Genomic DNA, 26,371 nt, shown 5'->3' on the forward strand with positions numbered 1-26,371 from the left:
CGGCCCCGGTCTGCCGGGCCGGGCGGGGGAGGCCTGCGCCTCGGCCCCGGGCTCCGAGAGGGCCGAGCCTCGCCGCCGCCGCCGCTCTCCGTCCTCCCGTTCCTGGTCAGGCTGCCCTTCCCGGGCTCCCCGCCACGCCAGACCCGGTGCGGGGCTGACCCCCCCCCCCCCCCCCGCCCCACTACAGCTTCGCTCCCGTCAGACGCAAGGACAGAAAACTGGATTACACAGAGGAAAAAAGGGTTTATTTGGGATGGAAACACGTAGCTAGTCGTAAAACATGGCAGTATAGAGGAGGTTCAGGTAATACATAGTCAATTCGCATAGTAATAAATGCAAATGTAGTAATCCCTAACTGTAAACGCTGAACTTTGTACGTTAATACTTTACAAACAAAAGTGAGCTAAAGAAGAGTACTCTATCATAAAAAGGACTACAAAATTGCAAACGGTCTCTGGACCACCAGTAGGAACTTCTGTCATGTACCGGTTCAGAATAGGACATCGGGGGGGAGGGGGGAATAATTTTTTTTGGTTAGATAAGGTAAGGCCACGTTTTTGCCCATGTTTTGTTGATGTCCCAAGTTGGAAGGTATTTCAAACCAGCAAGGACAAATTTGGGAGAAGCTGCCACAGAGACTAGTAAGGGGCGGCATTCCAACTGGAAATGCTTGCGCATCCATGTTGTCTGGGAACAGCCACGACAGTTCTGCTACCGTGTCACTCAGGCTTGCATACGGAGGTAGGAATTCATTGTCCCATGTAAGATTTGGGAAAGAGGAAGAAAAGACACATAGACTGAAGTTCAGCTCCAAAGTCTTGGACTCAAAAGATTTGGAAGCACCTTTGTTAAACACTGGGTAAACTTACTACCTGCATGAAAAATAAGGGAAGGTCACAAAAAGAGAGCTCCTAAGACTACTACAGTGTCTAACAGGCCAAAGTTTTGAGTCATAATCAACCTGGAACTTTTTATTTTGATCTTCACTTTACCTGTAAAGTTATTTCACAAGCCTGATTCTCCCAGTTGTTATTCTACTGCATTCACAGTCCCTGACTTGCCCAGAAGCTGGTGCCCGTTCCTCAGGTTCTCAGCACTCTTCCTAAACCACCAGCACTCAGCTCTTAGGACTAACTCCCTGCTTCCAGACCTCCTAATGGTTTTTGTGCCGCTGGGGTTAAGCCCCCAGCCCCGACACCAGAGTTACCGTGTCTCCAGTCAGTCTCTTCCCACTGCGGTTCTCATCACCCACCTTTTTCAGGTACCCCCAAACACTGCTTTTGTTTCCTGCTCCAAACACCTGCTCCAGCCCTATGGCAGGAGTGAGCGGGAAGTGAGTGTTCTCCTACCCACAGTACATTTATAAGGTTTCTTGGCCGCATGGATTTTCAAATGCACTTTAAGTGTCGAGCTTTTCCGGAAGCTTTTCCCACACTCGCCGCACTGGTAGGGCTTGGCTCCTGCGTGGATCCTCAGGTGGGCACCGAGGGCTGAGCTGTGCCTGAACATTTTTCCGCACTCCTCGCACTTGTAGGGTCTCTCCCCGCGGTGGATCCTCAGGTGCACGTTGAGAGCCGAGCTCCGCCGGAAGCTGTCCCCGCACTCCACGCAGATGTAGGGCCGTTCCTCGGCGTGCGTGGTCTGGTGCTTGGCCAGAGTGGAGCGGTCGCTGCACCTCCGGCCGCACTCAGTGCACTGGTAGGGGCTGGGCAGGAGGCCACCGTGGTACACGGGCAAGGCCTTCCCCCCATGGATCCGGCGATGAGTGGTGAGCGCTGAGCTCTGGCTAAAGCCCTTCCCACACACGGGGCACTTGTAGGGCTTCTCGCCTGTGTGCGTTCGCATGTGGGTCACCAGCGAGGAGCTCTGCCGGAAGGTTTTCCCGCACTCGGTACACTCGTACGGTTTCTCTCCTGTGTGGATCCTCTGATGCCGAATGATGGCCGAGCTGTCCCGGAAACGCTTCCCGCACTCCTGGCACTTGTGGGGCTTCTCTCCGGTGTGGACTCTCCGGTGTATGATCAGGGAGGAGCGGTCGCTGAAGCTTTTCTCACACCGGGGGCAATTAAAGGGTTTCTCACCCTTGTGGCTTCGCTGGTGGACGATGAGATGCGAGTTCTGGCTGAAGCTCTTCCCGCATTCATTGCACTGGTAGTGTCTCTCTCCCGTGTGGGTCCTCTGGTGCCTGATCACATTGGACCTCTGGCTGAAGGTCTTCTCACACTCGTTGCACTGGTAGGGCTTCTCGCCGGTGTGGATCCGCTGGTGTTTGATCAGGTCTGAGTTACGGGTGAAACTTTTCCCACATTCAGAGCAGCTGAAGGGTTTCTCTGCCAGGTGGATCCTCTGGTGCTGACTCAGGTACGAGCTGCGGCTGAAGCTCTTCCCACACTCGGGACACTCGTAGGTTTTCTCTCCCACCTGCTGAATCCAAATGGCACCGTTCCCACACATGGGTGGGTCTGGCTTGTCCCCAGCAAGAATAACCTTGCTGATGTGGGCTCTATCACTGTCCTCACACTCCCAGACTTCCATCCCACAGGGAGTTATCATTCCCCGCCCCTTTCCAAAAGATGTCTCCACCTCACTTTCTGTCTCCAGCTCCTGCTTGCAGTCCTGTCCTTGATCGGCGCCCTGGAGGGTATCTTCCGTGAACTTTCTGGAGGGGAACAGATGCAGTTCAGCTCTCATAGGACTTTCCTGATGAAGCTTGCCCTTCTGTCTGTCACCCATGGTCCTGTCACCTGCTGGAGTGAACACAGGAACTAGCAATTAATAACTCCCTCCCTCTGCCCCGACTTCTCCGAGGGAGAAGTCCAAACAGGGCAACCGCAGAGACCTGCTGCACATCAGCCACCATTAGCTAACAGCCCAGGAGCCAGCCCCTTGGTGTCTCCTCTGGGCAGAGTGAGGGCACGGAGACCGAGAAGCGCAGGAAAGGAGTGTGACCTGAGGATGGGCGGCCGCTGTGGCACATTGCAAAGAGGGTCCTCTGTCATAAAAGTTACAGCCCTAAAGGACAAAACCTGTCACTTGCTTGTCCTCAAAGTTCACGTGTCTAGTGAGGTTAGAGGAACGTCATCACTACTTTCCTCAACTACCCCCACTGTAGCTGCTTCTCTTCCTGTTGCCTCTCACTGCTCTTCTTCCAGCATTCCCATGCTTAATCAAGGAAGGAAGCAGCCAACACCACAGGAACATCCACCCCTGCCAAGGAGACTATCTTCTTTCTTCTCTCCAGTCATAGCCCTTTCCCTTAAAAAGAAAGCCCTACATATTCTGCAGCAAATAGTATCTAGATTTTGTCTACAGAACAAATAGGCAAGTGAGTGGAAAGATAAACTGTTTTATTAATCAAGCATGGAAAAGAACATTTAGAGGCTCCTGATTTTTCATTAGTTATACTCATATGGAGAACACACCTCAGAAATGGATGCCAGAGTGTGAGGTAATCCAATTAGCCGGATGGCACTGCTTACAGAGTTAAAATCATCCTCTTAAGTGTGGCAGGTCAGAATATAAGGTGAATGCAGCAGGACAAACCACTCAGGTTTTGTTTCAGGTGATCTGCAGTTTTTAGAAGACACGACCACACTGGTTATACCGATTCCCAGCGTTTTGTTTACAACACTCAGGGCTGAAAAACATTTGTAGTACAAATAAAGGTATAGCATTAGCCCAAGCCACATACCTCAAGGCAGCAAACTGACCAATAAAATAATAAAAATCCTGCCAGAGTGAAAGGAAGAAAAAGCCACACTTTGGTTAGTTATGCCTTCTAACATTCTAAGTATAGTCTTTGCTGAAAAATACACAGGATTTTATTTAATTTTGGATAGGGTCTTTTTGAAAGGGTATTAGATACCCCAGGAGTGTGTCTCATCTTTTATCAATACCCTGCCTACAAATCTTCCTGCAAGCAGAATCTATATAGTATGGGAGCAGAAGAGGCAGGATGAGTGCGGAGCATGCAGCTCAGCATTCAGCTCTTCCCTTCCCAGGCATGGTCTATTCAATTTCTCACCTTGTGAGCAATCTCTCTACTCTCTCGGTGTTTAGCTGCTTCTGGCCACAAAGCTGTTCCTCTTCACTCCATCCAGGAGGTTAAAGCCAAGTCAGGGACTGCAGATCCCGATCAGAGGAGAGAAAACAGATGTAATATCCATCATAGTAGCAGTGCTGTAGAGTGAAATTACAGGAGAATAAGTATTTAGGAGACAAAACCAACCTAGACCAGAGGAAAATGATGCCCAGAAACATGAGTCAGGGTCACTGTCTGTTCTGCCACACACACTGTGACACCACTGTTCGGATCCAATAACCAGGGCCAGCTCATGTAGCAAAGATGGGGTCAACTACACATGCTGCAGAGAGCTGCCTGCCAGCTTGCTGCCTTCTCACAAGTGTCTGGGTGTTCCTCCTGCTGTACTTCCAGACCAAAAATGCCTCCTACCGAGTTTTGTATAAGAAAAATACTAATTCCTGAAACCATTTTCTCTCCATCATCGCCTTTCTTCCTAGTGAATTAAATGAGAACATAACATAGTTAATGCATTTCTGTTCTGCAGGCAGAGGAAAAATGCTGCCTTCACAATTGGGCTGCTTTCTGCATCTGTCTGGCGTCCTGTTTATTGCCTTTACCAAAGGAGTATTTTGCTTGGTTGCTCTCAGTGGCTCAGCCAGGCATGCACAGGTCTGGGTGACAGAAGAGATTTTGGTCTGCTCACACATTATCAATAGGAGCAGTCCAAAGGCAGAATTTCCTGTCCTGTGCTCCAGAAAAATGGCATTTTGGCTGCCTCATTCCAGATGGAGATTACAGGCCTGGCAGTGAGCAGAAAAAACAAGTCACACACACCTGTTTATGCATGAACACTGAGATGATTTAGTCAGCCAACATGCAATCCCACTTCTCAAGGATCTCTTTTCAGAGCAGAAGTATGCTGTGCAGGAGCGGGGTTTGTGGGATAGAAAATTAGGTCATCCATTTAGCTTTAGCACTACATTTGTGCAGTGGTATTTATACAGAGGCATTTTAAGATGTTGAAGGCTCAGTGATGTCCTAGGATTATACAGGTTACAGAAAGAAAATGCTTATGAACTGCACATGTGAATGCCAGCTCTGCAATGGCGTTACACCATTTTGGTTACATGGATTCCCACCGTGCCACTAGCAGCAAGTGTAAAATTACTCATGACCGGGTGTTCATCAGAAAAAGAAATGTAAACCAGCATCTTTTTCTTTCAAAATGAGAAACAAACTGAACTGGCTGCTCAGTGGTGTACCAGAGGAGGTTATTGTGATAGACGCCGGTTGCCAGGCCCTCCCGAGGACAGGGGGATGATTTTCCCACCTGCGTAACGCCACCATGATAAAAGAAGGCCCCTTATAAAATGGAGAGCTGACATTTTGTTGGCTCTGCCTCAGCCTGGAGTCACATCCTTCCTGCTCCCTGCTGCCTCCTCCACAGTGGATTCAGTGGGCATCACCCCCTGGGGAGAGGACGCTTCCACTCCTCCCGGCAGCAGGCAGCGGCTGCAGGCTCTGATCCCAGGTCAGAGGCAGGGAAGCCAAGTTCTCCCTCCCCATATGACCCCCATCCACCTACAAGGCAGTGCCGCTCTGCGGGTAAGCCTGACCCTGCTGAACCATCCTTCTGATTTTAGGAGGAGAGAAACGTCCTTCTGGTTCAGTCCCTTCCTGCTGCCGCTCATGAGCTGCTGCAAGCACACGGTCAACATACGTCCTAAAATGGTGGGTGGACACCTACAGAAGGCAGAAAGCAGACGCAGGAAGACAACTGATGCTGCGCAGAGCCAGGCAGGTTGTGGGATATGGCAGAAAACCACGTTGTGTGATAGGTAGTAAAGATCTGTCCCTAAACAAGATGGGAAACCTGAAACACCACCGAGCACCTGACAGGGACAAGGTGCCGGTCTCCAGAGAAGCCACGTTTGGACAAAGCCGAGTCCCCAAGCAGTGTCCTGGCTGATGAGGTAACCTGGTCCTCATGAGGCTGACTGAGGAACGAGAGAGGTGTCCTGTAGCGTGGGGAGGCGATGGGCCGCACCAAGCTCCTGTGACAACAGACAGATGGCAGCCCCAACGGGGCTGCCCCATGCAGGACATGGCTGGCCAGGGGCAGGCGAGCCACCACTGAGACCACAAGTCTTGGGAAGACAGGAGAGGCATGGAGAACAGAAAGCTACCATGGATGTCAACCGAGGGAAAGCAAACATCTTCTGTGTGGGCTTTCTCTGAGTTTGGACGCGGTGGCGCAGCGAGGAGGAGCTGGGCCGCGTCCAACCTCGACCTCACGCAGGCGGCCGCCGCTGCCTTCCCCGACACAAACCCAGCACCGGGCAGCGGGCAGCCCCGGCGGCAGGGCAGGAGGGGAGGTGGAGGGAGGTGAGGGCAGGAGGAAGGGGGGACAGCAGGGGGAGGAACAGTGGGAACAGAGGCCTCTGTGACACCACCAGGCAGGCCGCCTCCCCCAGATCTCCGGGCAGAACCCGGTGGGGCAGAAGGACGTAGGCAGACGGGCAGAGCAGCGGAGGTGGGACCTCCAGCAGCGCAGGGGGCCCGGGCTGTTACAGGCACTACACGGGGTGCGATGTCGGCCACGTGGGCTTGTCTGGTTTTGTCTGGTGAGTAGGAAACATTTCTCCTTCAAGCCAGGTTGTGAGAAAGGGCGGCCGACCTGGCTGCTCTTCACCCCTCCTCATCGCTCCTCGGCTTTGGCAGTTTGGAGGAGAGAGGAAGAGGCGGGAGCACCCTCAAACGCCTCAGGTGCTAAGACCTTGGAGGCTTAAAATTTTGCCGGTCTTCACCCATTGGAGCTGGTATTTTATTCATTGAGGAGGGCCAGAGAGTGACCTAGAAGCCAGGGAGCAGGACGCAGATCTGGATGCAGTGGGCAGAGGCTGGAGCAGAGGTGGAGACTGGAGACGTGATGATGGGCACAGCTGGGCACGTAAACCAGACGCAAGTGCAAAGGCAGAGATCTGGACTTGACCTGCAAGGCCAGAAGGGAAGAGCTGGCCAGGTGAAGCGACAGGGGAGGCAGGAGAAAGAGGTCTGAGAGAGGACCTTGGTTAAAGACAAACAGAACGGGATATAGCTGGGAGAAATGGATAGAAAGGCCAGACTGCCTTAGCCACATCCTAGCCGGAGACTGTGGAGGGCCCCATATCCCCCAGTTTCCTCGTTCCCCTGCTTTCTGCAAACACCCACACAGTCACCTGGCAAAGTGTGGTGCTGTCCTCTCCTACTGCCTCACCAAGTGCTTGATAAACTCCGCTGTCCTCTCGGGGGGAACGTTACGTGGTTTTTATTTGATCCTACTGCACCTACAGACACATAGGGGTTAATAAGATGGCATAGATGTTGATAAGATATAGGCCATGAGGAAGGTTTTAAGTTTGTTTTTACCTAAATTTAAAAAAAAAAAGATGTCATCGGTTAAGAGACTATTGCAGAGGTTGCAAAGTCAAACTTGGAGCATCCCTGAATCCCAGTCATTTTGCAACCTTAGATTTGTTCCCCCTGCGCAGTGACGTAGTAACCCAGCTCTTTAATGATCTGGCTTCAGTGTTTTCACATGGGTTTTGGCTTCTTTAGTCCCTGTATGGACACTGCCTTTCTAATAAACAGCTATTCAGTATGTTATGCCACCCTTATTGTTCAGTGTTCTTGACTCTGCTATATTTACTGATCCTATTTGAACTCTGCTATAGACAAAATGACTCATTTCCTCATGAACTTTTTACATACTCTATGTTTTAGAGCTTCACAGCTATTAATTGGTTTATAGTGATTTTGCAAATGGCAAAATGAGGGCAGAGAGGGATTAAAGTAAAAAATATCGACTGCTTTTAGAATCTCAGTTTGAGATATCTCAGCCCTGTCTTCTCAGAGTACATATGCTAATGTAGCACTTACTTGCCATTCAAAATACACCACATGCAGACTCCAAAACTGCAAGACAGCTCAGCCTTCCTATAAATGGCAACCCACAAGGTAAGGAAAATGCCACTAATAACACACTAAGAAACCCGGTACTTGCCTAGCATCACACTGGAGCCTCTGTGCTGTAGCCAGGAATAAAACGTACTTCTTGGAAGAGCATCCTCAAAACTACCCTTGCCCTCCCAGCATCTTCCTGACTTGTTCTTCCATACACCTTCCAGGCTGTGGGAAATGAGGTAGATGTCCTGAACATAGTAAATGCCTAACCTGGGAAACCGATTCCCTGCCACAGCAGGTCCAGCCTCTATGCTGAAGGAGCTGCCAAGTCTTTAGGAGAGTAGGTTGCCGTGAACTTAAGGAACGTATAAAAAGCATATGCGAGAGGACATGAAATTAAGATTGCACATGAGGCTTTTATTTGGGTGCATCTAACCTCCAAAGGTTTGCTCTCACAAGCTTTCATAATGTTCTTTACAGGGAAGAACTGGCTTTAAGTTTTGCATGAGGGTTCGTTGAATGCTTGGACCATTGTAAGGGCATACAGACATCCACTGGGCCATGCTCCATTAACTCAAAGGGTCTGGACCCACTTACCCAGAGGAAGAGAATTTGCAGAGGCTAAAATCTTGAAAGGAAACAGTCTCCTTGCTCCAGCCCTGACAGCAGAGCTACATTCCCAGTTTCAGCCATGACTTCCAAGACATTTCTTCCAGTTCAAGATTTGAATCTCCAGAGTTTTGGTGAAGGTCCCTCAGCTATGTACTGTCCTCAAAATACTACACCCCTTTCAACATGGGCAGAGCAGGTTTTCCCCAGGTCTAGATCCCCCATCTGGAGCCCGTTACTGTACTTCCCGTGCACTGGATCCTGCACCTAGAGAAGGCAACAGAGATCTGGGTTCAGCCCTCCAGCTCTTCTGAGTGTGCCATGGTTAGCATTTCCTTCTCCCCCTGACTACCTGCATTTTATTTTTTACCAGTGCTCTTGGGCTGGGGCTGCACAGCTGGCCCTCAGGGCGGGAAGGCGCAGCAACTGGGAACACCACTCTCCGACCAGGAGTACCGCCAGTTCTTCAGGTCCCTCCGGACCGCCCGCCGCGCCAGCACTGCCTGCATTCTTCGTGCACTGTACGGCTGCCAGAATCCCCTGGTCCGGAGACTGGACGAGTACGAAAACCACGGAGTCATCCCTGAGGGTAAAGCCGACCGTGACTCCCAAGGGCAGGCAGATGGATGGGGGTCCTGCACAGGCAGCACTGGACCTGATTGCTGGGAGGGGACAGAGACTCTCGTGGGGGAGAAGGCTGGGTAGTGATGCTGCAGTGAGGAGAAGACATCTGCTCATGAGCATCCTCTCTCACACTTGACTGCATCCAAACGTGTCCCTGGGACCAGCCTCCTCCTGCACCTTGGGTCATGGAGATGACCAAGAAGCAGTGGAGTTTCTCACTGAGGCTCAGGGAGGCACCCAAATGGCATGGGGGGTTTCATGGAGGGATGTCATTTGACAGTGAGGTTATTGCTGAGGGCTGGTGGGACCCCAGCACTGGAGTTTATCACTGAGTCTGTATCTTTATTTGCCTCTTTCTAGGGCCTATATGCGCTGAAGTGCCAGGAACTCCTTTCTTCCCTGACTTCTGCACCTTTGCTTTTTATCGCTGTACTAGGAAAAAGTATTTTATTAAGGTGAGTTCTTTAGCTGTTTCCTGAAGGCCATGGTGTGCTCTGGACAAGTAATAGGCAAAAGGGAGAGCCCTGAAAATGAGGAAGCGGGAAAACAGGAGGCTAAAAGACAGGGAAGATAGAAGGGAGCCATGGGCAGCCCACCTTCCAGGGGCACTCACACCAAACTGACTAGCTTACACAGACGGCACCTGCAGCCAAAAAGGAGACTTTGAGGAAGGTATTCCTCAAGAAAATGAACCTTTGAGGACCACCTCAGCCCTCATCTCCAGCTCTCATTCCCAACAAAGTTGAGACAATCTAGGTTACTGCAGGAGAAAGGGTGATTCATGCAGGCTAGAAGAGAAAGAAAGTAAAGAGAAAGACAACTGGGAGTCACAAGAAGAGACTTATAGGGAGACTTGACAAGGAAAGGAGAAGAAGGTTTCTTTCCTTTCTTCGGCTCCTCTTTGTAGGGAGTGGGAAAGATGCGATTGTGCAGTGAGTGCTAACCCCACAGACCAGGGGGGTGGCTAAGTGCCTGCTCCTGAATCCCACCGCCTCTACAGAGGTACGTTTTCTCCTCCACAGAGGACTGCATGCCCAGGAGAGAGCAGAGCCAAGCTGGGCAGCACACAAGCCTTCAATGACATGACCATGAGCAGTGACACCATGTCGTCCAGCATCTTCAGTCCCCAGCCCCTTTTCCCCATGTCTCCCACAACCACCCAGCCAGGCCACTCCAGCTCTGACACAGAAGTAGCAGTGATCCCCACTTCCTTACCTGAGGGCACACCATGGTCGAGGAGCATGCAGCTAAATCCTTCTGACCCACATGCCACGGAGGTGACAGCCAGTGGCCAGCAGCAAGGACAGCTGCCCACCAGTGACATCCAGGATCTCCTCCTGAGGCTACAAGATACCCACGTGCAGAGTTCACTGCAGACACTTCAGCGGCTGTTGAGCATGGGGAAGGCAGCGTGGGAGGAAGAGTTGCAGGCTGCCGCCCTGAAGCTGCTGGTGGCCCTGAACAATGCGAGCGTCTCAGTGGGCAACCAGCACTGATACAGGGCACAGAAGAGAGAAGTGAGCAGCAAAGGAGGATCAAGCCATTGTGGCTCTTCTACATGATGTCAAGTCAGATATGCTGTCTCAGAGGGGATGTATGGGAAGATGGAAACAAGAGGAGTCCTCCTTCCTAGGCCTCAGGCATCGTCAAGGTCAGCAGTGCTTCCTCAGGCCAACGGTGTGGGAAACAAGGGGAAAGCCACCTTTTCTAAGTGCATGCGAAAACCCAGGCACATGAAAGGATATTGCTCATGATTCAAACAGAAAGATGTTATCCTCTTGGAAGTAACTGTATTGAAGAGATACTGTCCTCTCCCATAAAAACTGTTCACTCGCTATTGTTCAATCTGGGAGACGGCCATGCTTGAACAGGGCAAGATGGAAAAATAATTCCATTTTTCCTGCTTGTGGTTGTGCCACCACAACTAGCTCTGTCCTGGGCAGAGAGATGGGGTTTGTTGTGTTTTTCAACGAATGTCATGGGAGAACGCTGGCCTTTCTTCATCAAATATAGGTGTTTCTGCTCAGAAGCATTAAGAGAAGAATCTTCTTTGGAAGTCTGTGTGTGAATATACATACATATATACACAAGGGGTGCTCTCTAAATGTAGGAAAGCCTTACCCTGCAAGGGAACTGCTGGTCTAGCGTTCTCCTTGTCTTCGTGTTTGTGCATGTTGTCATCTACTTCTGAAATGATGCTATGACACACACAGGGTAAATATTCCTATTAAGAACCTCCTCTTGTCTCTCTCAGAAAATCAGTCTGATTTATGGGAACCTTGGCTGAGTGCTGTTCCTTTTATAAACACTGGACATACCTGTAAGTAAAACCGTGTGAAGCCACCTGGAGCCAGCACTTGCTGCTAAGAGCAGAGCGGGAACTCGTCAGGAACCAGGTCTGGTTTTCTGAATCTCCACTGAGAATGAGTTTAGAGCTACCTCAAACTTACTCTAAACTCCAGTGGTTGGTTTCAGCTTTCAGGAGACCACCGTTAAAGTGAGAATCCCCTATTCACCTCTCCCCCCACAGGCCTTCTTGTATAATCTATTCCACCTAGGGCCATGAGGAGAAAGGGGCCAAAGGCCGCTCTCCTCAAGGATGCACCACAGCAAGCAGATCCCTGTGGAGAGGGTCGGGGATGTCTGTTCCCTTTACGCTGCCTAAGTGACACAAACACAGCCGACTGAAATATAGGCTCTGTCTCTATCCATCTCAAAATTACAGGTCCGCCATTTGTCCTGGGAAGCGCAATCCTTCCCCAGGCCGAAGAGAGGTCACGCACGGGAAATGTGCAAGCCCTTGAACAAGACTGCTTTTGCTTGCTTGCTTTCATGGAGGGCCGCCCAGCGCGTAGTCCTTACCGGGTGGGATCCCTAACAAAACGCAGGCTGACGTGGCCTCTCATCCTGGCACACCAGCTCATTCTCTTCTCCCTAGAAAGAGCCCAAAGCTGCCAGATCCCTGCCTGGGGCAGCAGGGCTTCGCGTCCCCTCCAGCTGCCTGGGCAATGACAGCTCCTCCAGCCCCAGCAGCGGGGCACCGCCGGGGCATTTCTTGCAGCAGCCTTCCTTGCCATCGCCGCCCTCGGGTCCTGGCTGGCAGCCCGCGCGTGGGTTGGTACACGCGTGGGGTTGCCAGATTTGGCCTCAGCGAGCCAAACGCTAGAGCTTTCGCCATCGGACGGCTCCGGCCAGGCCCTCCGTGATGCGACCGCCCCGCGCCGCGGTCCCTGGGCCACCCTTCGGCCGCCCTCCCACCGGGACGGGGCGGGCAGCGGGGGCTGAAGGCCGCGGGGAGCCGCTCGCCCCCGCAAGTGCCCGCACACGCCCCGCCGCCCGGGCGCCGTCCCCCGCCACCTGCCCGCCGGTCGAGCTCCGACCGGGCGCCGCAGCCCCGCGGGGTCCCCGCCCGCCCGCCCGCCCGCCCCGCTCCCCCCGCCGCGGCCCGGCTTCCCCGGCCGCCTCGACAACGTCACGTCGCTTCCCAGCGCGGCGGCCGCCTCGGGAGAGCCCCCGCGCTCCGGGCCCGTTACTTGGCGGGGCTCCGCTCGCCCGGCCCGGCCCGCCCCCCTCCGCCCCCGCCCCGCTTATTGTTGCGGCGGGCGCGGGGGAGCCGCGCTTCCCCCGGCGGACTTACCGGGGGCCGGGGCCATGTGCTCGGCGGCGGGCCGAGGCCGAGGCGGGGGCAGCGGCGGTGGCGGCGGCCGAGGGGAGGAGGCGGGGGGCGGCGGCGGCGGCGGCGGCGGGGCCGGGCGGCGGCGCGGCGGGGGCGCTGTGCGAGGGGCGGCGCGGCGCTCTCCGCTCCGCTCGGCTCGGCTCCGCACGGCTCCGCTCGCTGGTGTTAACCCTTGTCTGCGCCGGGCGCGGCCCCGCCGCCTCCGCCGCGGCTGGGGAGGAGGCTGGGGGGGTCTCCGGGGCGGCGCTGCCCCCTGCTCTGCGCAGGGCCGCCGGCGGGAGGGAGGGAGGGAGGGCAGGCTTCCTCCCGGCACGATGCGAGAGGGCGGCGGGGGAGCGGAGAGCCGCCGCCTCCGGGGCCCGGCCAGGGCAGCCAGGTCACCGCCAGCCTCGGCGCCCGGGGGCCCTCCCGAGAGGAGCGGGCGAGGTCCGGGAAGGGAGGCGGCGGGGCAGCGGTGGAGGAGAGGCCGCGGCGCGGGTTCGCATCCCGTGAGGTGCGAGGGACCCTCCAGAGGCGAGAGCATTGTCGGCTCCCGCGCTGGAAGAGCTGGGGTCCGGACACACGGCAGTCAGCAGCAGGACGCAAGCCCCAGGGAACCGTGCCCCCTGAATTTGCGGTGCTCCCTGTCCGTGTCTCCCCACGCTGGCTGTGTTTTACCGTGCCTGCAGGCCCTGGCAGGCGGGGAAGCACCAATGCTAAAGCCCAGAGCTGCTTTCTGTCACAGACTCTTGGTGGCAGGACGGTATCTTCTTCCTTGGGGACGCTTTCCTTCAGGTGAGCGGAGGCTTCGCTCCGCTACTGTGCCTGGAGGTTTTCTGAGACGCTGGTCACCGCAGCAGCTTTCGCTGTTTGGGTACAGCATAATACATCCCAGGGCATACAGGCACACAGCTTATGCCGCAGGAAAGGATCGGTCCACCCCGGGCAAAATTTACCTGTTACTATACGTCCTGCAAGTGCTGCTGACGCACAGGCGTTGAGCCGCTTATTTTTCCCCCAGGGGAACGCAGAATGGCTGTTCCCTTTAAGTAAGGGGCTGAGGTGTGTGACTGAGTTTCTAGCAGTGGCTGAAATATTTTCTACGGGCTTTTGAGAAGAATGGTGGGAAAGTGTTTACCAAGCCCTCCACGCATGCAGCTGAAGAAAAAGTTTACCGTTTTTCACAGGGGCAACTGACTTCTCAGTAGCCCATGGATGGTTTGCCAAATCCTGCAGAAGTCTCCTGATCTGGGAGATAGATAGAAAAGCACTCATCACACGAGCAGAGAACGATGACATGCCCCATAGGTGATTTCAAGAAAATTAACTTTATGATTCAGGAACTTGGTAAATACTGGGCCATTCCCCTATTTCTAATTGCCCTCAGCAACACTAAGGAGGATTCTCATCTCCACCTTAACAACAAGAGCCCAACTGTCTTCCCCTCCTACCTGTGGATAGCAGCTTTTCCAAAGGCAGAGGGAGCAGTGTTATTCCTAAATACAAAATCTGGCCTGAACAATGCGGTTGCCAACTCCAAAGATATTAGACAGACAAAGAGCTTGAGCAAATCTAGACTTTGCAGCCTTCCCTTTGCAGAGGGCAGGAATTTGCACAGATTGCACATTCTTTCTCATGAGCCCTGCCCCAGCTTCCTTCATTTTTCTTTTGAAGAAGACACTCTCCCTCATAGGATGGGTAAGTAAAATTAATACCACTGGTAGCAAAAACCAAACCAGTAGTGCGAAAACTCCAGCTACCAGAGCATAGGTCCGAATAGTGAGGGGTAAAGGAGGGAAGGGGAGGCATTTCTGATGGGCAGGCAGAGCGGCATTTAGTCCGTTTAAACAGCAGGATGCCTGGGCGGAGTGGGGTGCTGGTCTCCCCCTGCCTTTTATTGTAGAGAGTGCTGCGAAAGGCCACGTGCAGCACAGCTCTGATAACAAACTCGAAGGGACATGGGAAAAATCTGTTTCAACAACAGTTTGTATCAAAAGCAAATTATGAAAGACCTAAATTGTCACTTATTAGTTTGCACTAATCAGTATTCCACAGTAAGAGCATTGGTATTATGAGACTTTGCTATGTGATTTACGAGCCCAAGCCCACTTATCACCTATGGCCTCTGCTGCAATATCCCACCCTGTCTACATTTTTGCCTTTCACTGGCATGTTGTTTTCTGCCTCCTGAGAGCATCATCCTCAGTGAGCATCCTGTACCTGACTGGTACTAGCTTGCATCGAAAGTAGAACTGTCAGCTGGATTTTTCCAAGTAGTACCAGGGCATTAGCTAAATATCCTTGACTAGTTTAAATACCACTCAGAAAACCTCTGTTTTTAAACTCAAAGTAAGGACCTAATGGTCCTACCTCACTGTTCACCTGCTGCCCCAGTGTGCCCTGTAAACCTGGTTTCATACTAAATCAGTTGCAGCATTTTTTCAGCAGCTGTATCTTCAGCACCCCAGCATAGCAGGTCCCTTCCGCAGACGTTATCCCTATGACATCATGACACTGCAGACATGCATGAAAGCAGAAGTTGTGAAAATACAAGTCATCCCACTCACTAGCCCCATGAAACCCCACCTCTTTCCCCCCGGATGCTGCTGCCTACAAATGAATGTTAAGACCCACTGAACTCACACCATAATGAAGAAATTTCACCACCTGTTTGCGCAGAGGATGCCCCCACATCTTTCCAACACAATTTCCAACAGCAGTCCCACTAGGGGCATGTAACTGCAGGTCCCGCTGGAGTGCAGCCCAACAAAGCAGGGTTCATGACATCTTTATCAATCTTCTGCTGCTCCATCCCCTGCACAGGTAACAGCTGGTTGCACCAGGCAGATTTTCTTCACTGAGGATTCAAGAGCAGCTACCGTCACGCTTTCCCCATGTGCCATTTATGGAACATTAAGCTTTTGTAGGGGTTTGGTTATCTCTCCTTCTCTAACTCCTTCCTCTGTGAGACATTTGTGGCCAAAAAAAAGTAGAGTTCGCCATCAGACAACACCAAATGGCTTTTCTGAGCCACATTACCTCTCGTTCCTGCTACCTTTATCACAAATCAAGTCTTACAATATTTTCTCTGAAACTGAAGGCAAGGGCTATTAATTCAAGATAAAAGTGTACCACACATCAGCCTTCACTGATTTTCTGTCTGCCTGAAGGTTAATAGCAACAGCATCTGTATTACACTATATAGTAATGAAAAAAAAGAAACATTACACATTCCAGTTTAAACGTAAAGGAAACGGGAATCAATGAAAAAGGTTAACAAGCCTCACTTTGCTTCTTTGTGACTGCACAAAAATGCCCGGATCAGTCTCCCCAGATTGTATTTCACAGTCTTGCCATACAAGTCCTCACCCTCCTTTTCTTTTTAATCTCAGAGGTAATAGGGTCACTATTTTCTAGTGTCCTTGATAGTTATGATCTTTGGCAGTCTCACACATCTTAAGAGCATATTCCTTCAGTTAAGGACTCAAGTCCTTAAAAAAATCTTTGTTAATTAAGAGGTGAAAAAGCCCAGCCCACTATATATATTAGAAAGGAATACCTTAAATAACTCTGAAAACTCAGACATGAAACCAGATCAAGAATTCCCAATTCAGTGAGTCCAATTTAATTTCCTTTTCTGCCAATATTCTGAAACAACTGTTTAAGTTTTTCAAAGCAGACTAAAGTTGAGTCAATTATTCCAGCTCCCTCTGAAATGAACAGTTTTGTGGCTGAAGTTGGCTACAGTAGGCTGGAAATCTTAATTACTTGTTTGCCCATTAGGCACAGCCTTTCAAAGCAAACAAGATCTGACTTTGTAATTACAGGTATGTTACTTGAGAGATTTTCAGAAAACCAAGAGAGATGTGGAGGAAGCAACAAGAAACTGGTTTCTTTGCAGGTAACTTTGAAAGGTTTTCTTTGTTTTAAAGCATTCAAACATTCTGAAATACATAGTAAAGTCTCCCAAAGACCTTACTCTGCTCCCAGAGCAATGCTTTGAGGACTGGGAGAAAGTCAGGTTTATTTTACCATAACCTTAAAATAAACAAGCTTGTTTTTCCTGACTTCCATTTGTGTAGCTAAGGAGTCTCATCGCTTTCACAAGTAATAGAACAGTAAATCTCTGACTTGCCTATGAGGCATTCATATTCTGCCGCTCGGTGACCATGGATCCCTGATTACACAAGTGTCCTCAGCCAAGTAGGCAGCAGTTCCTTCTAGCTAACACCTATGCGCATGGCTCTGAAGTCATACAAGTGGGAGAAAACGGTGCTGAAAGGCAACCTGTTGACACAAAAGTAATAAACCCGATTCCTGTGATTTATATTCATATGTAACTGTAACCTGCAAATTTATTTTTGTCTTCTTTAATTTTAAGATAAGGACGAAAAGGTGTGAGGTCAAGTCTCAAACACAAAGGTCCACCTAGTCAATCATGTTGTCTCTAGCACGCAGTCAGTAAGCTGTTTGTAGGAGGAATATAACACACACAGGTACATGCTCTGAGTCTCCTACAGGTGTTGCAGAAGAACATTAAGTGCAAGAGGGCAGTAGGGAAGAGGGGAAAAAAAAAAATTTCTTTTGGAGTATTCACATCTGTAATGTACAGCTGTCCTAAAAAAGCTTGCAAACAACTGACAAGCAGGTAGGGCAGAGTTCCCGAGGCCCCCCACGGACATGCAACGGGTACCCTTAGCATTGCAACATAACCACTCCAAATCTAAGGAAGAGAAACCACAAGACGAAAGGTGGAGTTGAACATTCCACTGGAATTTCACATCTAACAGGGCGAAAACTCCATTTATTCCCATATTGCTCTGGTACAACACAGTGGTCATGGAGTTCATCTCTCAACACTAGCAAACAAAGGTACCCTTTGAGTGTATTTCCCCGAAACACAGTCTGGTACAAATGGATATAGTTTCTTTTCTCTGTAGAAGTTCTCCAAAGTGAAATAAGATCAGAGACACTGCTGAAGTCTCACCAGGTTCAATACACACATGGCATTCAATTTTCTGACAATGAGAATCCCCATCAAATTCCTTCTGCCACCCCCATCCCAAAAGGCTCACCCTTTCTCACCTGAACATCACCTCCTTATGAGCTGCTTTACTGATACATGAAAGCAGGTGTTATAAACAAAGCCATCATTCAGTCACAGCCAAAGATGAGACAGCAAAGTCAGGCTAAATTTAAATGTATTCCCAGCATTACGGTAAACTGTTTGCCAAGACTTTTGTACCTTAACACCTTGCCACAGAATCCAAAACGCCAGCCCTTTTAGTTTACCGAGATGACACACTTGCACTGTACACAACCCAACCCAACTCCTACCTGCTCCTTCCAGAGCTTGCCTACCCACCACGTCTGCTTGCTTCAGCACCCCCCAGCAACGTTTTGTCTTCGTGGCAGAGCTGCGTCGGTCCTTTGAGCTGCGTGGGCAGAGAGGGGGGTGTCCTGGGAGCGGGAATGGCCAGGGAAGGAAAGAGGAGCCAGAGGAGGTGGAACAGGTGATGGCCATGGAGGTGGGGGATGGTTGGAGGTGTCTGAAGGGTTTGCCAGGCAACCACCACCCTCTTCTGGGCAGGGGTGATCAACGTGGCATGGGCTTTCCCTACAACAGGCAGTGGGAGCAGCAGAGGGTACCCAGCGATCCTAAACTGGTGGCTCCCAAAGGTCTGGGGCATTTGCTCACCAGCGCATGTGAGCTCACGAGCGTGGTGAAACTCCAGCTGGAGAAATGGGGCTTATAGTCAGTCACCCATCCACTGGGACAGACACTTGGGAGCTGTTATCCTCCACCTGGTAGGGCAGGAGCTCTGGTGAGACAGTGCTTGTCCCAGCTGAAGAACACACTGCTGTGGCTAGAGATGCATCAATGACATTAACACAAGTGGAAAGATCCAGGCTTGCAAACACTTGCAAAGTTACTGCTAGCTGCTTTTTAAACCCTTGAACTACAGCTTAAAACAAACAAACAAACAAAAACCCAACAAAACCCCCACAGACCAAGAGCACCCAACCATACGAGTTCAAAATGCCATTTCAGTAGTTTCTGTGTTCATTGGGAGGCAGACCTTAAGTAGGGTTTACCATAGAGAAATTTAATACAAGTGTATAATACAGTAGGCAAGTATAAGTACCAGAAGGAGCCTCTCTGCCCCAGTTTCTCTCAAGTCTGATCCTCTCAGGCCAGCTCTGACCAATCCTCTTAATAATAGCACATATTACACGTCCCTCTTCCCCCCCTTTTTTTTCCCCTGCCATGGTTCTTATAAAGAATAAAAAATAAAATGGCATTAGCTGCTCTAACAGCATGCAAAATGTCTTTCAGGAGCTCCTACTGATCTCTGCTTGATTTCAGCAGAGTCTTTTCAGGCGCTACTTCCCCAGGTTTCATCTCCATATTCTTCTTGTCAACCCAAAGCCTGTCCTTCAGGCATTTGTACTCTGAAGGAGAAAGAAGCAATCTCCTTGGCAGGCAGAGCTCTGTGAGTTCACAACGTCTTGCTTTTGTATGCAGGCTGCATCTCCTTGCACTTTAGTATCCTTGTTCCCCATGAAATAGTATGACTCTTGCATATCTGCAACTGTATTTATAAGCACCCAGATTAGTACTGTACTAGTAAGTCTGGTTCTCAACCACCTCTTAAAATAAAGGGAGACTGACTGTGTTTTAAAGGCAGTCCTCAAGCTCAGCAGCAGAAGAATCTCTTTTAGATCTGTTAGCTTTTAAAAGAAATTAATCCATTTTTCAGCAGAACTTTCAATACAGGATATCTGGGACTAGATGTTACGTGGTGGAATCTCACGTGTCAGCCCTTGAAAATGGCTGGAAATCCTGTTCTTTGAACCATGGCTCATTACTCAGCCTCCTTCTGTGGTTCTCTGCCTGGCAAATGCAGATATGATGGGCATTACGAGATGCTCTAATGCTAGATTCCCTGTAGCACAGCCACAGGGAAATGCAAATAATGATCCAACGCAGCAATGTAGTCTCTGCCAGAAAAGCAAAGTATAAATATAACTACACTTCAAACCATGGCTGTAATGTCCCCTGATCTATCAGCATGAGTTCTATTCTTTTCCAGGTTGACATTTTGAAGAAATAGCTCATTTTTACAATTTTCTTTATCTCTGAGGTTTTACGAAGCTGCTACATGTACATAGCTTATGCTATCCATTTACATTTTTCTATACCCATATGACCCTGCTGACTTCTCCAAAGAATATCAGATTTCAATGCACTTTGCACTGCTGTTCCGTTACCTCCAAAGGCCAGGCCATTCTTTACAGCAAGCTCCAGTTTGAATTGGTAATGTGAGCTTGCTGTGTAATTCCCTGACTCCTTTAGAGTGACAGCCCTAATGCCTTTTTATAATCTCTCATCTTTTACTGTGCCTTTGCAAATTTATTCCACATTTCTGAGAACAAGCAATTCCCTTTTCTTATATTTATGTGCATTGTATTTCTGGGTTCCTTTATCTTATATAAGTCATGTTTTCAAACCTAATATTGGCTCTTTGTTTCCAGCAGCTATAATAAACTAAATATATAACAAAGAGTGTAAGACCAGGGCAAGTATATATATCTGTGCCTAACTTGCTTAGACCTGCTCTCCCTGCTTTTCTGAAAAAGGCAATGTCATCTTCTTTACAGCCCTTTTAGTCTCTTCATTCCCGGCACCAGCAGGAAATTAAGGCCCTTCAAAAGAAGTCCCTCCTCAGCCCTTTTGTATGCATATACATTGGATAAAACCCATAATTTTACCTCTTCTAAAGGCTGAGATTCTTGTGTAAAATCACAGGATTTTAGACACAGAGGACTGAAGGAAAACCTAAGGTCTCACAAGAAAAAAGAATCCCAAAAGACAGAAGCACCGCTTCTCCAGCCTACACCACCAGCTTCTTGTAATGCCATCCTTTCCTTCAGTCAGATCCCCCTGCAGCATGTTACTTTATATAGGGAAAAACTGGTCCCCTCAGAGACTTACCGTAACTCCATGGACTGAAGAAGATGGATATGGGAACATGCAGGACTGGGGAGATGCAGAGTCTGGGTCTAGCTGCGAGCCAGATGATCGTTTTTTTTTTTGAGACAAACAATAGCTATGAATATAGGTTTATAATTGCACATTCAGATACTCATTGCTTAATTATTACAATGCAGGCACCTGTGGCACATCTCTATAAAGCAGCAGCATGAATGCTATGGAGGTCACCAGTGTCTGAGAGAAGTTCAGTCCTTCACTTGTTCTGATAGAGAATGTGCTTTTAAGACTGAAGTCACAGCTTTATATATCTTACTTACTCTCATGTAGACCACTTACAACACCTAAGGCACCACACCACAGTGTTACAGGAAGGTCTGTTTAAGAAGCCTGTAAAAAACCTTGACTTTTGGACCCTTTGTGGTTACTGCCTCTTAGGTCACCATCTAACCAGCCAGGGGTCCAAACTAACACTGAGCCGTACCCACCCCTTGGGGTAGGGAGGCACTATCTCAAGCATTGGTGTTCCTAAACCTCTATCTCAAAAAACAAGTGATTTTATATGGCATTGCAGATCTGATATGTAATTGACTTATGCAACAGTTGACATTAATGTAATTATTTGAAATGTAGATATTATTACAGCTGGGTGCAAGATTAAACTTAATGTCCTGGTTGTTATGAGGACTATCATAAAAGCAATTCCCATCCAGAATTCTGTGAATGATATTGAAGATTGCACATGATATTCTGAATCTGAACTCTTACCAAGTTGAATGGTTGAACTAGCAGTTAGGCTCTTACTCTTAAAATACTTAATTGTCTCATATATAGCTTGGTGAGACATTAGTTATTTCACTGACTTGGAACTAATCCATACGCCTAAGGAGTTCACAGGTATATTTGGTAAAATGTATATAAATTCCTTCTATAAATTCCCAAGGACAAAGAGGAATGAATAATTTTATTTTCTCATTAACATGTTAGATATGCCTTATATACAGCATCAAATCTGGGCTGAACAGAGAACTAGAAGTAGAAATGCCCAAACCACATCACTAAATGTGCAAAGTCCACTGTAAGGTTGTAAAAACGTAGTTGAAATTTGTATGGTAACTTGATGTCTGTGATATAGCCGTTCATTAGGAATGTCAGTCTCCAAATGGATATATTCAGTAAGTCCCATCTATGTAGTTAAAACTACTGCCACTGTTCCATGTTCCAGATATTGCAAGTATACAGCCAGATTTTCCTTTTCCACACCAGCATCAAGAATGAAATCCGCCTTTTTTCCTTCGGTTTGGTATCTGTGATGTAATTTGACACGCAAGTCCTGCTTGCACTTTGCTCTCAGAATATGTCCCCACTGCTGCATTTCTAGGCTGAACTTTGCTATAAATCCCTCTGATAGTTACCAATCCTGATCCAGAGTTTCTTCCAAGTTATGGGGCATGTCTCTAGTTTTTCACAGCAGTTTCTAACCTTAAACCACAAAAGAGTGACACATGGACCGAAGCAAAAAATACCACTGCAGGAGTGCAATGTTCTGATTCTTATTTGTATATACCAGAGCATTCTCATTTTCTTTTCATGGTTATTCAATGGCCTATCTTCAGTGGTTTACTGCCTGCTGGGTAATGGCTCCTTTCTAATCAATTTTAGATTATTTTTCTCCATATTTACTCCTATCTTCTTTTACAGCCCTTTTAAACCAAAATCAATTTCACTTTTGCCTCAGATAGCCCTCCTGGCTGTGCAAGGATAGATTCTTGAACTTCATTCCTGGAATCCAAATTAGAGTCCGCACTGTATTAATCCTGGTCTTAAACAGAGAAGCACACACACATTCAGCTCTTCCGAGATCCCGGCCAAGGCGCATTGTAACCATCCCCAATTTAGTTCACGACTGCTATGTCTGCGCAGGGATCCCAAACAACTCCGGAGCTCAGCTTTATGTTTCAAACTTTCTAACTCTGCATTCACACCCAACAGGATAAGCCCATCCGCCGGTGCTCTGCCCGCGCTAACAGCAGCTCTGGACCCAGTTAACATTTGCAGTGCCATGCAAAGCGCCGCTGTACAGCAGTATCTTACAACGCTCAGAACACATTTATACCTACCCTGCCTTTGCATCGCACTGAACAAGAGCTACATACAGCTTTCTGGTGGCTGGCACTTACTCCACAGGAAGTAAGCAGTGAAAGAACAATGCCCTTTAGTGCTGCACATCCTTAATTAAGCTCCTGATTTGCAGTCATCTCCCCTGAGCTTGCTGACTATCCTCTGCGCTCTGCTGCAGCAGCGTGGCAGACTGGGTCTCTCTGGGTTCACAGGAGACTTTGCCCTGCGACTGCGGGTGGCAGGACCCACCCTGTGGCCCCTCCATCCCCAAAGTGATATGGTTCACCTGGAGCACAGCAAAAAGGAGTGGGTCTCGGAAGGGAGGAGAGGACATCTGGCCTCTGGGGGAACAGGGCGAGAGGAGGAGGGGTGAATGCACACCTATACTGCTGGACAGGAGGGGAACTTACAGTGAAAGGCAAGAGCAACCCCGAGCCTGCCATACTGTGTTGCCTGATGCCCTATGGTGACACCACAGAGCCACGTGGTGGCTTTCCCAGGAGACGTCTTCTACAAAAGGTCCAACATCTCTCGCCGCAACACCTGACATGAAGACAAGCCACACAAGAGACGAGCAAAACAAAACGCAGGCCAGGGGGAAGGAGTCAGCACGGAGGCGGAGGCGTGTGCGTGCCCAGAGTGCTCCACATGCCTCCTGGAGGAGGTGCAGGCACGTGGTCTGTGTCTATTGCTGAAGCCCAGGGAAGATGGGCTGTTGTAGAGCGATTCCTACCTGTGTTAGGGCACCCACCGCCCTCGTGCTCCCTCAGCTCTCTCCCCAGTGCCTGCGTCCATCCAGCTGCGATGCTTCGCAGTATGAGGACGCTCAGGCCAGGTGGAAAGCTGTGCCAGGAGGAGCTGTTTTGCAGCAGCCGGTGACAGCTGGGGAGATGCTGGAGTACGTTAGAGCAGTGCAGAGTGCACGTGGACCTTGGGAGCCCTCAGGGAATCGCTGCTGACAGAAACCAAACGGGGAGAGTATATAGACGGTTTGGAAGCACCTGCAGAAGTGAGGGAGTCTGAGGAACTGGAAGTGAGGTCTTCTTTTGAGCAAAGGCTACCATGACAGCTCACAGACCATAATGGTGGGGAAAAGCAGGCCAAGAGACAGTAGTAAGGAAATACACCTGGCAGAAGATATGTGGTATCTTCACAGGAGCTCTGCAGTTCATCGCTGTTATCCTTTCTTCTCTCCCGAGTCCGGGAGGAGGAGAAGGGACCATAACACACCCACCTGCAGCAGCACCTCCTGCATCTGCAGCCAGCGCTGTGTTGCAGAGAGGCTCCTCTGTTATTCGCTGCCAGGGCCTGGTCCTCCTCCTGGAGGCACCGTGAGAGGAGGGGTTGTGGGTGCCTCATGCTCCCCCAAAGTGGGCAGATTTTTGTGTCAACAGGAAAAGTCAAATTTATCCCCCCCCAAAATATATAGAAACATTATTAAAGACTAATTCACACGCAAGGCAGCACTTCCCAAACATAATCTGCCACAACTCTTACCTTTTGCATTTATGGCTCTCTCAGTACAAGGCAGTAGATATGCACTAATGCAGTCTCTAACTTAACCTATGGACTCTCAGTGGTGGTGAATGGTGTGAGTTGCATTCCCATATAAGAGCAGTGCTTTTTTGGAGGGTGCAAGTCTTTAGATGAAGCTGGAGAAAAACCTAAAGCGCTTGGTTGTAGGTCCTAATGATTAGGAGCTCCTGGATGTCTCAGCACTGGAGTTCCTTCCAAATGAAAGCCACTTTCTTCTCTGCAGTAGGGAAGTTAAAAGAAATAGCCAGCAGGTGAGGGAAAACAACACTGTTGTAATGAAAGATGAAAGAGAGAGTCTAGACACCAAAGCCAATGCAGAGAGAAATAAGGCAGATTTCAGATAAAGGATAGCAAAAGAGAGAGAGAGGGAAGAAAGCCAAATCTTCAGAGTTCTGAAGAAGTTAGTAGCAGAAATATTCTTTATGTGTATGCAGGTAAATCCTGTTTTTTTCTCCATCAGCAATTTAATGTAATAAATTAGGGGAAATGGCTGATAACATTTAAAAGTGCAGATACTTGATATCGCCAGTTCTTTTTCCTGGCTAGCATAAAGCTGTCTGCATCTTGAGACAATGAAGAGATGAACTGGTTTAAAGGTGAGAAAAAATTTAATGCTGATTTTCCACCTAAGCACCTTACCCACCGCCAGGCCAGCCTAACAGCCCGTAAAACTTGTGAGCTCCTTTTGGGACTCTGATTTCTCCCATCTGGGTCAGGGAGCAGAAGCAGCTCAAAAGTGTCCTTAGAGGTTGCAGTGCATTAGTATGGATGGGGAATGATGCTACAAGAATACTGTGGGTGCATGTGGATCCCCGAAACTTACCCTGAGAGCAGCTGGTCTTAAGGCAAATCCCTGTCATCCATTCAAACCAGGGGCAATGTGAGAGTCCTCAGCTAGCTGAGTCGATGCCTCCCTGGGATGGTGTCTTCCTAAACTTTTTAAATGCACCTCCCCACTCACCTTTTTTTGCTTCATCTATCTTCATGTCATCTCCTTAAGCATTCACACCATGGCTAGACTTTCAAGATCAGATTCCGTGTAGTTTGAATATGCCCCTTAACATGACTAAATCAGGATAATTTCATTTTATTACTTAAGTTTTATAGATTTTTTTTATTATTTTTGTAATGAAAGTTTAAAAATAATCTGTGGGAAGAGTGCTTTGCAGAAGAGAAAAGCATAAGGAAAAACTCTGCTTAGAAGTGTGATGCAGTAATAAATTTGTGTGTGTAAAACTGGAGAGATCATCTCTCTAAGGGGCTGTTCTGTGCTTGTTTAGACAATATTTTTTGAGGCAGCCAGCAGGTTTTCATTAAAAAAGAACTATGATGTGAGGAGATAAGCCCAGGTTAGTGGTGCTCAAGTCGGTGCCTCTTTGTTTAAGCATCTTTTCATGTTACAGCTCCTTGGAGAGGAAGAGGGGTCATATTTAAGAATAAGAACAACTATTTGAGTGTAGTGCCCAATATGAGAAAAAATCCTGTACGAAAGCTTTAAATCTGACTTCTCTGTAGGAGTTCTTTTTTGAACTGCTGGATGTCATCTTATACCTGAGGAAAGGACAAAGAAAATAGAAAAGAACCAAAAAAAAAGGGGGCGAGAGGGAGAAAAATGAGAAATTAGAGAGGGAAGTTGTGTAGATGCAGGAGGGAAAAAAAAACAGGAGAAAAACCAGAAAAGTATTTTAAATAAGAAAACAGCAAAAAATGGAGGCAGAAAATGGGTAAAAGAGGAGAAAAGGAAGATCAGTTTCCCAGGATGAGGAAGGAGGTGGCCAATATCTTTATGAGGCGACTCCATCACCTTCAAATGTCTTGGAGATCGGGGAGGTTCTTGGTGACTGGAAAAAGACAAGTGTCACACTCA

At 49.1% G+C, this 26,371-nt stretch overlaps 1 protein-coding gene across 2 annotated transcripts; it reads right to left on the minus strand.

Annotated features, from left to right (window-relative positions):
- Positions 1–9: 9 nt before the first annotated feature.
- On the minus strand, positions 10–5,170 carry LOC126048015 (zinc finger protein 501-like). Of its 2 annotated transcripts, none has more exons than XM_049822391.1 (2): positions 4,025–5,170; positions 10–2,744 (listed from the first exon to the last, which is right to left on the minus strand). In XM_049822391.1, exon 2 carries the CDS (start codon positions 2,731–2,733, stop codon positions 1,312–1,314), a length of 1,422 nt encoding a protein of 473 aa, XP_049678348.1. In that variant the 5' UTR covers positions 2,734–2,744; positions 4,025–5,170; the 3' UTR covers positions 10–1,311. The 2 variants fall into 2 exon arrangements, with proteins under 2 accessions (XP_049678348.1, XP_049678349.1); XM_049822392.1 differs by having other exon boundaries at positions 10–2,747.
- Between the last annotated feature and the right edge of the window lie 21,201 nt (positions 5,171–26,371).

Source organism: Accipiter gentilis, chromosome 18, assembly GCF_929443795.1.
Source record: "Accipiter gentilis chromosome 18, bAccGen1.1, whole genome shotgun sequence".
In the NCBI taxonomy this organism is placed as follows: domain Eukaryota; kingdom Metazoa; phylum Chordata; class Aves; order Accipitriformes; family Accipitridae; genus Astur; species Astur gentilis.

What these genes read in the sequence shown, in the direction of transcription:
- LOC126048015 (XM_049822391.1), bottom strand. Translation starts at nt 2,733, where the DNA reads ATGGGTGACAGACAGAAGGGCAAGCTTCATCAGGAAAGTCCTATGAGA.